We start from the raw sequence: 12757 nt of genomic DNA, 5'->3' as shown, positions 1-12757 counted from the left end.
GGGATTCTCCTGGCAAGAACACTGGAGTGGGGTGCCATTTCCTTCTCTAATGCATGAAAGGGAAAAGGGAAAGTGAAGTCGCTCAGTCCTGTCCGGCTCTTAGCAACCCCATGGACTGTAGCTTACCGGGCTCCTCCGTCCATGGGATTTTCCAGGCCAGAGTACTGGAGTGGGTTTCCGGTGCCTTCTCCATGTTCATGTTTAATTCCCTTGAAGATACAGAGGTTTGCAATCCCTGCTACACCTTAGAATCATTTGGGAACTTTAAGAAAGAACCTACAGGCCTAACCCTACCTCTGTCCAGAGATCCAGGTGCGATTGTTCTGGGTTGGAACGCAAACACTGGCATTTCAAAAGGCTTCCCAAGTAGTTCTACTTATGTGCAGGCAGAGTTGAGAACCCGTGGGACATAAGGAAGATGGAAGTGAAAGAAGGCTGATAAAAAGGAAATAACGAAAATAATGCTTTTCGGTGTACTTTGCACATATTTTTCTTCTCTAATAAAAATAACTTTATTGGTTTTTCTGATAGTATATGATCATTGTCCTCAACAAAGGAGTGAAATTAAGGAAAAAAAAGCCAGGCCTGGACTTCGTTCCACCTGCGTAGGGGAAAACCCAGTTCTCACCTCTGTTTCTTTACTTTTGTAACTGAGCAGGGCCCTATGGGGCACGTTCTCAGAACAAGTCCCACTGCCCTGCCATGTCCTCTGCCTCCATCTTGTCTGTAGAAAAAATTTAGCCTCTTAGACCCTCCATGAGTTCCAAAGAGTAAATTTAATCAGAGAAGTATGAAAATGAAGAAAGGGAGACAGTCAAGTGAGACAAAATAATAATAGTTTAGCCATTAAACTGTTTCGCCGTTCATCAAGGACTGTTACTTCCTCCTCAAGGGCTATATATAATATTCTGAGCCAAATTCTTTGAACTATTTTATAGATACTGAAACCCCCACCAGATGGAAGAAGTTAACCGTATGCTGCATACAAGCATGTAGACCCCAGGCCAGTAGGAATTAGAAGGCTGATGATGTTAATTCCTCATTATTTCATCACCAACCAATCAGAAGAATATCCATGACTGGATAACACACCCCACAACCCCCACTTCCTCACCCTATCTTGAAAACCTTTCTCCATTTGAAAATGAATAGATACATGTCTAGACATAACTGCATCACTTTGCTGTATACTTGAAACTAACACAACATTGCAATCAACTATACTCTTACATAAAAGGTTTAAAAAAAAAAAAACAACCAAAAATCTTCTCCTGAAAGGCTTCAGGAAGTTCAGGATTTTTGAGCACTAGCTGCCTGGACTCCGTTGTTTGGTGCCCTGCAAATAAACACAGGAGTTTCCTTCACCACAACTCAGGGTTAAGTAGGTTGGCTCTACTGCATGCGGCAAATGGACCCAAGTTACTTTCAGTAACACTGTTACACACAACACTTCACTTGGGACACTTTTAGTCACCAAATGAGGGAGAGGGGGTAGATTCCCCACAGCAAGCAATCCTCTAGGACACCAGCTGGGTGTTCTACAATTTAACTCAATTCTAACACTATCTACTGGGAGATAAGTGTCAGATCCCAGAGGTTAAGGGCTCAGTTCCATGAAACTGTCCCCACCCGTTTCAGATGCCAGTCCAAGTAGTTGTACTACTCATTATATACCCCAGGTTATTCATTATTTCTGTCCAACATGGCTACAAATCAGAAGTCCCCAGGACCCCTCCTTAAGTTCAATTAATTTGCTAATGGCCCAAAGAACTTACGGAAATACACTTACCACTTTATTAAAGGATATGATAAAGAATACAAAAAAAAAAAAAAAAGAATACAGATGAACATCCAGATGAAGAGAAATATGGAGTTAGACCTGTTAGATCCTGTGTCCTAGGCTGGAGAAGGATAGCAAGGACTGAAAATTCCATGCTTTCTTCCAGGAGTCATACAAGAGCCAGCCCAGAGTCCTCTCATTAGAATAAAAGATGCTCCTAGTGATCTTATCACTTAGAAATTTGTTTTGTTTTTTTTTTAAATATGGAACGCTTCACGAATGTGCGTGTCATCCTTGCGCAGGGGCCATGCTAATCTTCTCTGTATTGTTCCAATCTTAGTATATGTGCTGCCGAAGCGAGCACTCACTTAGAAATTTGAATTCAATGGTTTTAGGAGCTGTGTACCTGGAGTTCAGGCAAAGATCTACATATATACATATATATAATTTTTTTCCCTGTTATGTCAGAGAGACAGAGACAGAGAAATGAACACCTTCCCATAGTCTCATCCTGGAGGCACAGCATTATTAATAGTTTAGTGTATATACTTGCATGTATTTTTAGACCTCTACAAAATTAACTTTTTAACATAAAAATTTTAAAAACACATTTAATTTTCTATAAATGTTTTTCAACTAATAATGAATAGTTTTTCATGTCCATACATAAGAATCTACCTTTTCCTTTTTAATGGTTTATTTAGGAGCACCACACACGATTTGGCCCATCTCCTATTAATGTACATTTGTTTCCAGTATTTGGACTCTTCCAGAGGTGTCTGCTTTCTCATCCACAGGAAGGGTAGGGGTTCCCTTCCCTCTCTGCATTTGCTACGGGACAAGGGTAACCCAGACCTGCTAGAATAATTCTCCACTCTAGTTTCCATCTGATTGTTTCTGAGCACTGGATAACTGAAGCACAAGTTTTTAGTATTTCCAAGTTGGACCAGGGTATCTGACCCCGCTCCTTCAGGTGAAGAATGTCATCTTATGTCCTCCCTAGCAAACTGCTGCTAGGCTATCCTTTGCCCAATTTATTCTCCTTCAATCTATCTAAAGATAAAATAATTTGCTAAAATGATTTCCTCTGAGTCTTTCAGCAATATTAGGTCTGTTGTGAACATTTGTGGGTCCAGTCCAGTTATCAGGGACTCAACTCTTCCCAACTGGAACAAAACAATCTTTTGTGTTTTCTACCTGAATAGGGAGAGAGCATATTGCTATTTATTTGTATGTTAACTTGTACTTTCCTGAGGTTTCATGTTCCAAATTCTGAAACAAGTTTTGCAGGTTTCTCTCTCATTTAAGTGTCCAGTGCTATTGCCCAACACTTTTGGTTAACATCACAAGAATATCTGATAATCTATTCTGTCTGATATAAAAGTGGATAGATGTCATTATAAATTTGTCCAAACTCACAGAATGTACAACACAAAGAGTCAACTGGTGTGATCTGCCTATGGATTACTGCGCATGTGTGGTGATGGGGGAAGTCTCCAGGAAAATGTTCTGTTGAGGTAGGGAGCTTAGCTGACAGAAAGGAGAAATAGTGAAGGGGTAACAGGCAGCCCAGTGACTAGTATAGAGCAGGGCTGAGGTGTTAAGAACAGGATACAGAAACCTAACGTGAAATATCTGAAAAGTTCATACTGGTGTTCCTATTTCAGGACTGTAAAATACTGGTATTTATTTCATGTCCTTAGTGAGCTGAGCGCCCTGTTTTCTTTTCATCTTCTCAATATCCAGTAAGTCCTAGTGAGATATTAACCACTTTTTTTAATAGACTATTTTCTAGAGCAGTTTTATGTTCACAGCATAATTAAGAAGGTACAGGATTTCCTATATACTTCTTGCTCCCAAAGTCTCTCCCATTATCAACATCCCCCATAAAGTGGTATATTTGTTACAACTGATGGACCTACACCAACATAGCATTATTACCCCAAGTCTACAGTTTACCTTAGGGTTCACTCTTGGCGTTGCACATTCTGTGGGTTTGGACAGATGTATAGTAACATATATCCACTATTATATCAGACAGAATAAATTTACTACCTCAAAAAATTCTCTGTGGTCTACCCATTCATCCCTCCACCTCCTCAAACCCTCTCTGCCCTGTAAAAAAATTATTTATTCTTGGCCATGCCAACTGCACATGGGATCTTAGCTCACCATCCAGGGATCAAAACCATGACCCCTGCATTGGAAGTGTGCAGTTTTAACCACTGGACTGCCAGGCAAGTCCCCCCAGTCCCTTTTTAATCCAATTCTGCCTTTTCCAATATGTTGTAGAGTTGGAATCATAAAGTATGTGACCTTTTCAAGCTGTCTTCTTTCACTTAGTAATAAGCATTTAAGTTTTATCTGTTTTTTCTTGGTGGACAGCTCCCTTCATCTTAGTGCTGAACAATATTCCGTTATTTGGATATATTACATATGCATCTATTCACCTACTGAAGGACACTCTGCTTGTTTCCAAATTTTGGCAATTATGAACAAAACTGCCATAAACATCCATGTGCAAGCTTTTGGACGTACGTTTTCAACTCCTTTGAGTAAATACCCAAGGAGCACAATTACTGGATATATGATAAGCGTTTAATTTTGTAGGACGCCACCAAACTGTCTTCCAAAGTGGCCATACGATTTGGTGTTCCCATTAGCAATGACTCAGAGTTCCTGTTCTTCTACATCCTCACCAGTATTTGGTGTGGTCAGTGTTCTGGATGTGAGCCTTTTTGTGTGTGGGGGGCGAGCATTCTAATAGGTGTATAGTAGTATCTTACTGCTGTTTAATTTGCAATTCTCTGACGACATACTACGTGGACCATCTTTTCTTTTTTTAAACACTTTTTTGGTCACACTGCTTGGCATGTAGGATCTTAGTTACCCGACCAGGGATCAAATTCACACCCCTTGCATTGGATGCATGGAGTCTGAAGCACTGGACTGCCAGGAAAGTTCCTGGAGCATTCTTTCATATGCTTAGTTGCTATCTGTGTATCTTCTTTAGGGAGATGTTTGTTAAGGCTGATTCTATTTTCATGAAAATAAAAAAAAGCCTTTGTTCCCAATGTGAATGCTTTTCTTCTTCATCTTTTTCTGTAGTGCTTAAAATTTTTAGTGATATTTCATCTTTACAAGAAAAGAAAAGCTAAAAGAATTAAAGTTCTAAACAAAATCCAGGGTTGGAAAGAAAAGGGACAGGGAACCAGGTTGCTTTGGTTTCCTCTCCCCAAGCCCATTAAACAGTCTTCACACCTCTCCAAGACAGAAGAACCTGGCAAATGACATCCTACCTATTTCCTTTACTCAGCACCATTTACTGTATCCAAAAGAAGCTTTAAAAAAAAAAAAAAGAACTGAAAACAGGTAAGACCACAGTCTCTCAAGAGCAATACATTTAATACATTCATAAGATTTCAAATGAGTACATACATGCTACAGGTTTTCCATTTTCTTTGGACAACACAAAAACCACAGTACTCAAATTGTAAGTTTTAACAGGAACATTTTGACACATGGCAGGTTAAAAAAATAATAAAACCAACATTGAACTAATCCAGCACCAACAGACTTCCTTAAATCTCTCATGCTATCCTACTTTTGAAATCATATGGCTGCCTTCTATACCAGCATTTTTTCTTCTCCACCCAACAATTCAACAACAGAAATTAGATAAAAAATTAGAGGTGTGTCACTGAATGAATAACACAACAGATTTTTTTTTTAAAGCCCCTTATTTGTTGAATGTTGAAAGAGGAGAATATGATTAGGTGGAAATACTGTAAGGCATTTGATTCATTCACTTCACTCTGATATCAGAGCACAGGAAACGTGCTCAAAGGTTAGCAGAAGGATCTAATAAGGATGGCAAGAAATAGTCCCACATTATTTATAAAAGGAAGGCTGCACTCATGAATATGAAGAGCTTATAATACCATGGAAAAATATTTTAAGTTATAAAGTTAAATGAGAAAGTAGAATATAAAACTGTATATTCAGTATGATCTCAACTATGTAAAACCAAGCCAAAAAAAGGCTGAAAGTTCAAAATGTTAAGTTAGTGGTTGTATTTAAACAATGTATCTACCTGGATCTTTTTTTCCTTTTATTTTTCTGTCTCTCCCAAAACTTTCTCTACTGGGAAGGATCCTTTTTTTTTTTTAAACCATTAGCTACTAAAAAAGGATGCCTGATAAAAGTATTGAATTCAAATTAATGAATTTAAGTCCAGCCTATAGGCAAGGATCTGGGCATGTACAAAACTATAAAATATTCCAGGCTACCCTCTAAATCCACAGTGTGTTACCTGTAACATCCCAGAGGCTAGAGGGCTTCGTCTTCTCCTCTAGCCAGGTGCAAAGTGTCACCAGATCCTGCCTGATGAAAAACTGCTGAATTAAACAGAGACGTCATGGATTTACAAAAAGGAACAGAAATACCCACACTTGGCAAAAACCAATTTATAGCACAGGAGTAGCTCTTTAATACTATGATTAAACAAGGCAATGGCTATTTTCTCCTATCTCCTGTGTGGATAGCAAGTTTCAAAAAGCTATCACCACAAGAATTGTAGAAAGCTAATCCTGGCTTAGAAACAGAAGTAAAACAGCCCTGTGACAACAATGGACTAAGAAAAGTCAAAATTTAGAAAATCATAAAAAAAAAAGCTGCTTTCTATAAAAATGATTCCCTTTTAAACATCTGTTTACTGTATATACTTTAAGGTCCCCACTATCACCCCCCCTCAAAAAAAGGGTCAAAACCCCTAAACACTTTCTACCGAAGGACCCACTGGTTTGTTTTTTCAACTAACACAGATGGAAGGCTCATAATGTGCGAGGCACTAGGGTCTCAAAGAGCAGACAGATTTTCCCCTGCCCCAGGGACATTTCCGTCTCTCAGAGCAGCAGGCGGGCACATCACCAACCACAACACAACAATGAAAAGCAGGCGCCACTGCCTCCTTACAACTCAAGAATAAGCTACAATTCTCGCTGTAATTACTTCCACCAAAGTCCTTACACAGAAACTTTCCTGACTCACTAGGAAGCAAGGATGCAACTACTTTTCCTTGATAAATATTTCTACAAGAGGCAGGCATAATTATTACATTTTGTGATATTTGCCCTTAAACATCACCATGCCTAGTAGTGAGGTCAGTTAACTTTAAGCAATGGAGCATTTTCACTCCAAGAATGAGACACCTTTAAGCCGAGAAAAGGTGACCAGTCCTAGCTCTGGATCAAGACTTGTCAGGACCGTCAAAAGCTGAGACCAAGGAGTGTAACTTTTAATTAAAAATCTTCAGTCTCCCCTGCCATCCGCTGGTTTTCAATATGCTCCTGTGTCAGCCGCGCCAGGTCCTTCTGCACATTGGGGTGGTCTTCCAGATCTTCGTAGAGGGATCGCGCAATGTCCAGTCTCCTGTAATCCTCAGGCTTGACTAGGCTTCGCACAACCTGGAGGCACCGCTCTTTCAGGGTGTACACTGTAAGGGCAGAAAACCGACTCAGCAGCAGACTCAGGCCTGGGGATTGAGCGCTCAAGAGGCTTGGCCAACTGAAGCCATTACATTTTCGACAGCTGGACCTCACGTTGGACAAAAAAGGTGAGTACGTGGGTTGTGGCAGGGTGTTAATGTGATGGCTCCGATAGACATCTCACAGCATTCATGACCCTGTGGAGGAACTTTCCTTGAGAGTGGGCTGAGCCTATGATGTGCTTTAATTAAGTGAATGTGGGCAAAGTGACGCTGTGGTGATTCTGGGCTTCAGCCTTAAGAAGCTCTGGCAACGATCGCTTTTATGCCCTCAGGAGCCCTGAGTTATGCAGCAAGAGAGACCACATGAAGAGGGCCAGACCCTGAGACAACACAGCTGAGAGGCCCAGCCCTCAGCCAACCTGCCGACAGAGAGCAGCCATACCAGTGACCACCAGAGAGTAGAATAACCCGAGTTGAACTCAGCCCTGCCTGCAGAATTATGAACAAATAAAATGGCTGTTGTTGGGTTAGGGGTAGCTGTCACACAGCAAAAGACAACCAAAACAGCATATAACTGGATTTGGGGGGAACTCAAATCCTATGTTTTTGCTTTTTTTTGTCACACCTCACAGCTTGCAGGATCTCAAGTTTCCCTGATCAGGGATCGAACCCGTGCTCTCTGCAGTGGAAGCACACAGTCCTAACCACTGGACCACCAAGGAAGTCCCTCAAATCCTTTTTTTTTTAGTAATTAAAAAATTTTAACTTTTCCTAGAGTAGCATTAAGTAGCAAACAGAAAAAACACAGTAACAAGTTGTGAGAGAGACACAGAAGAAAGGGAAAATATTTTAGCATTTTAAATGGTAGTTTTCCTGATTTTTGGACAAAAGGTCCCACATCTTCATTTTGCACTGGGTCCCACACATTAGGAAGTCAGTCCAGCTGCTGACTACTCTGTTCCTCCTGAGGCAGGTCTCAACCTTTCATTATTGAAACCTCCTTCTGTCTATAGCCTTTTGGGGATTCCAGCTGTCACTGATCTCCTCAAATCCTATTTTTAACTCACTGGGGAACTTATTCTTTAAAGATCTCCTATAAGGCAAAATTTCCTGTATTTTAACTTACCAGTGTTCACTTCTGTATATCCACTGCCTTAAAACAAAATCTATATACACATACTAATTTGAACCTTATGAAGCCACAGATATTTAGGTTTTTTTTTAACCCAAAAGATCAGTTTCTTAGGGCTCAACCTAATAAAATCACTTGAGTTTTAAACAAGTGTAAGCTATGAAGCTAATGTTCAGTTTGCTGAGTTTTTTTTTTTTTTTTAAACCCCTGACTGGCACAGTAAGCTTGATTGGATTAAATTACATTAAAAGATACAACACCAGAAGTCATAAATAAGTCATGATATCTCACTCTCTACACATTTTTTCTCCTGAGATTCCAGGGCATAATTCTACTCCAAGGCCAGGGAAACAAAATGTACTCATAATTCTACAATCAGTTATTTTAATTTAGCCCACTCCTGACAAGCCCAAAGAGCTTCTGAGACACCACAACATCTTTGTTCAACATAGAGAATACCAGTAAATTACTTACATTTTATTTATGGTGGAGGATAGGACACAGAAAAGTTGGATACCTTGCCCAGCATCAGGCAAAAATCACCAAGGACTGAGCTCCTTCAAGGGCCCATCCTCTACTTAGCACAACAGCCTATCTTTTTAAAAAGTAAGATGGAACATCGGTATACCTGGCAGTGTGATGTTAGCAAAAATAGGCTGCCCATCAACATTGAGAGACGGCACAAATAGCTCAGTTTGGTTAACTAGAAGCCCATCAGATGTCCCAGCATCTCGGAAGAGCCAAAGGTGACCTGTTAAGACAAGCAGAGGTTAAGTAGTCACATATCTACTGCCTTCATGTCCCCAGGCTGAAATACTTGCCTCTCATTGTGCTCAAATACCATACAAAGCCCTCCCAATAATGTTATTCTATGGAATCCTCACAAAAGGCAATGCAGACAGTAGACAGAAGAGCAACTATACCAGGTTCCAAAACGAAGGCCCTTTCTGCTACCTTGGTGCAAAAGCAAAGTATCTGAACTGCAAATCACATCCAATGGTGCAAACTAAAGAGAGGTCACCAACCCCTCAGATCTGTGCTTCTCAAAAACAACAAGGTACAAAAACATCACACTGAGAGAAAAAAGCCAGACAGAGAAGGGTATATTCTGTGTGAAGAGATGAAACTAATCAAGGATGTGAAAAATCAGAAGAGTGGAAGAGGGCAAGGGAGAACTTTCTGGGATAATGGAAATATTCTGATCTATAACTTGATCTAGGTATTGTCAAAACCTATTAAATGCTAGGATCTGTGTATTTTACTGCATGAAAATTAGAAAAATGGATTTAAGAAATAAATATATCTTTTGCAAAAAAAAAAAAAAAAAACAGAGAGAGGGGGACAGTTGGAAGGAGACAAAAATCCCAGACCTAAGATTCTGTTCAAGGAAAGAAGGAGGCTGCCTCAGAATAAAAACAGCATGAGATCCTGGGCATATGTTTACATGACGATTTGGAGGTAAAATTTAAGAAACGTCAAGTGAGAAGTAATGTTTTTTATTGTGATAAAATATACATAACATAAAATTGGCTATTTTAACCACTTTTAAGTGTATAATTTAGGAACATTAAGTACATTCAGAAGGTAAGTAATTTTTTTAATGTTAAAAAAAAGGCACTGATAAATTTTGGAGAATAAAAAAGTCACACAATTTCCTGGATAAAAGACTGCAGAAATGTGGGTCTCTGGGAGAATTGAATTCTTCCTCATTAAAAAAAAAAAAAAGTACTTTTTCCCCTAGGATACTATGTGGCCTGCAAGGATCTTAGTTTCCCCACCAGGGATCCAACAGGGCCAGCAGAAAAAGCACTGAGCCCCAAAACATTGGTGCTGTGCTTAGTCACTCAGTCATGTCTGACTCTGTCACCCATGGACTGCAGCTCGCCAGGCTCCTCTGTCCATGGGCATTCTCCAGGCAAGAATATTGGAGTGGGTTGCCCTACCCTCCTCCAGGGGATCTTCCCAACCCAGGGATTGAACCCAGGTCTCCCGCACTGCAGGCTGATTCTTTACTTTCTGAGCCACAGGGAAGCCCAAAGAATTCCCATTCCTCATTTAGCATTAGGAGAAATTTGGTGTAAAAGTTTGAAGAGCATCACTGACTGTGCTACCCTCAAGGAAAAAAGATTCATCAAGATCCTCTGAGAAAGACAGAGAAATTTTAGCAAGTGTTAACTTTTTTTTTGAAAACCAAGGGAAGATTACTGCCTCCTTAGGCAGTAAGCACTAGACACCTCCAGCCTGGGTTATTACAACAGTTTTCTAAGTCTTACCAGTAGTCTTCCCCTTCCAAATCACCTTGCATCCTGGGGAAGCTTTTCAGTATTAAATCAGGCAATGCCATTTCTCTGTTTAATAATTTCCAATGGCCCCCATTTTCCTAGGGGTAAAATCATCTTTCACATTTCCTCTCCCACCATTCCATACCCTCTCCCCTCTCCCAGGTTCCAGGTGTCAGGCCATGCGGTTCCGTCTACAGCTCTCAACTCCTGTCTTGGGTTGGTCAGATTCCATGCATCTTCCAGGATTCCCCTTCTTTTCCGGGAAGTTCCCCTAACTGAACGCACACACCCTTTCCTTTCACTGAGCAGGTGCAATGCTGTGCTCCGTTCCTACTGCAGCAGTTATGACACTGGCTTGCTTTAATCTATTTACGTATTTGTGTCTTCTGCCCCACTGAACAGAAGAGACACTTCATGAAGGCAGGGACCCGACGCGGACCGGCTCACTGGGCACACCGGACAATGTGGGATTCTCCTAATCACAAACTGAACAAATGGGCGTGAGGGATGGAATACACGTGGGGTTGATCTTCAAATGCAAACTACTCAGTCTTAGAAAGATACTGTCACTTACTAGTTGCGTCAACTTGAATCTGTCACAACCTCAGTTCCTCGAGTGTAAAATGGGAATAAAAATGACAACAGCAGCAGCCTCCCCTAAAAGGGGTGGGGATTCGGTGAGACCGAGCCACCGTCACCGTGGTTTTCAGGCCTAGAGCGCGGCTCGCTGCGCTCAGCTCAAGGGGGCGGCGCGGCCGGGCGCGACAGGGCGACCCCGGCCCGCCTACCTCTGTAGCTGTGGATGCGGCGGCCCGTGCCGGGGGGCAGCGTCGGGTAGGGTTGCGGCTCGCCATCGAAGTTGAGCCACACGGGCAGCACCACGCGCGGGCTGCGGTTGCAGAAGATGACCTGGGACGGCTCGCGCGTGTTCACGGAGCGCAGCACCGGCCGCAGCCGCCCGGCCTCCATCTCCTGCTCGGCGCCGGGTTCCTCTGCACTCGCCTCCTGGGCGCCGGCCTCAGCCTCTTCCGCGTCCCCCGCCTTCCGGGGCATTACCTCCGAGAGCCTAGACTACCCCGGCCTCGCGGGATTCGCCGGCCGCGCGGGGCGGGGCGGGGGGTGCGTGCGCGTCCCCGGGCAGGCGTACGTGCGGCTTTCGCGCGCTCTGGGTGGAGGATGGCATGCACCCTGATAATAGCAGGCTAGAGGCGGTGCGCATGCGCAGATGTATCACCTAACCTTAGGGGACTCATCTTCTCTGAGGCGGAGGGTGGCGCTAGGCCATCTTGCCCCAGGGTTTCCTCTGAACGTTGGATTTTTGTGCCTCCCATAGGTTTTTCACACAGCGTTTCTTTAGCTTCATTCCTTGCTTTAAGACCGTCGTGGTTTTTGCCATATTCTCCCTACCATCTGCGCTATTATTTATTTGCTAATTTTATTAATCAAGTTGTTTGGTCTCCATTTTGGATCACAAAATTTGAGTTTTGTACAGAAAAGTAGGATAAAGTGAAATTTTCCCTTTCATCCTAGTTCCCCCAACCACCTCAAAAGAATCCCTGGAGGCAATAAGTATCATCAGTTTTTTGTACTTCCTTTCAAAGTTTTTCTAAGGCATACCCAGTTGAACACATCTGAGAAGATATTTTATACCACCACCATCAATGGAAATTCTTTCATTTGCCACAAGAGAATACAGAGGAAGTAAGTTAAAACAAGTTATTAAACAAACACAGACCTTAACACTGACATTGTATCATTGCAAAAGTTTACATATTTAAGAGGAAGGAAAATGTATTTTGGGTATTCTAAGTCCAAGCTACAGGCTATGTTGTTCTTAGAGTACATTTTACACTATGCCAAACAAGTAGAGACAAAAAGAAAACGTGCCCGTTTTTCAAAACAACTAGTGATTTTTTTTTCTTCTACTTCTCTGCCTTTTCAGAATTTTCTTTTAATATATATTTTGCCTTGTTTATGCTTTCCTGGTGGCAGAGCGATAAAGAATCCATCTGCCAAGCAGAAGATGCAGGTTTGATCCCTGGGTTGGGAAGATCTGGAGATGGAAATGGCAACCC

General features: G+C 41.7%; 1 protein-coding gene and 1 non-coding gene across 2 annotated transcripts; both read right to left on the bottom strand.

The window, feature by feature from the left end:
• Positions 1-2037: 2037 nt before the first annotated feature.
• Positions 2038-2144, bottom strand: LOC122425269. Its single transcript, XR_006264804.1, has one exon. It is a non-coding gene; the product is annotated as a U6 spliceosomal RNA (small nuclear RNA).
• Positions 2145-5168: 3024 nt separating this feature from the next.
• VHL (von Hippel-Lindau tumor suppressor) lies at positions 5169-11804 on the bottom strand. The gene is made up of 3 exons (XM_043442723.1): positions 11471-11804; positions 9029-9151; positions 5169-7274 (listed from the first exon to the last, which is right to left on the bottom strand). Exons 1-3 carry the CDS (start codon positions 11733-11735, stop codon positions 7081-7083), a joined length of 582 nt encoding a protein of 193 aa, XP_043298658.1. The 5' UTR covers positions 11736-11804; the 3' UTR covers positions 5169-7080.
• Between the last annotated feature and the right edge of the window lie 953 nt (positions 11805-12757).

This window comes from Cervus canadensis, chromosome 22, assembly GCF_019320065.1.
Source record: "Cervus canadensis isolate Bull #8, Minnesota chromosome 22, ASM1932006v1, whole genome shotgun sequence".
Classification (NCBI taxonomy): Eukaryota; Metazoa; Chordata; class Mammalia; order Artiodactyla; family Cervidae; genus Cervus; species Cervus canadensis.
The sequence above is the reverse complement of the archived record's forward strand: the minus strand, read 5'-3'. Positions and strand labels throughout refer to the sequence as shown.

Excerpts from the sequence above, each read along its gene's own strand:
- VHL (XM_043442723.1), bottom strand. The coding sequence starts at position 11,735 with ATGCCCCGGAAGGCGGGGGACGCGGAAGAGGCTGAGGCCGGCGCCCAG. Across the intron at positions 9,152-11,470 it reads CCGCATCCACAGCTACAGAG|GTCACCTTTGGCTCTTCCGA; the intron begins GTAGGCGGGCCG and ends TTGTCTTAACAG. Across the intron at positions 7,275-9,028 it reads TGCTAACATCACACTGCCAG|TGTACACCCTGAAAGAGCGG; the intron begins GTATACCGATGT and ends CTGCCCTTACAG.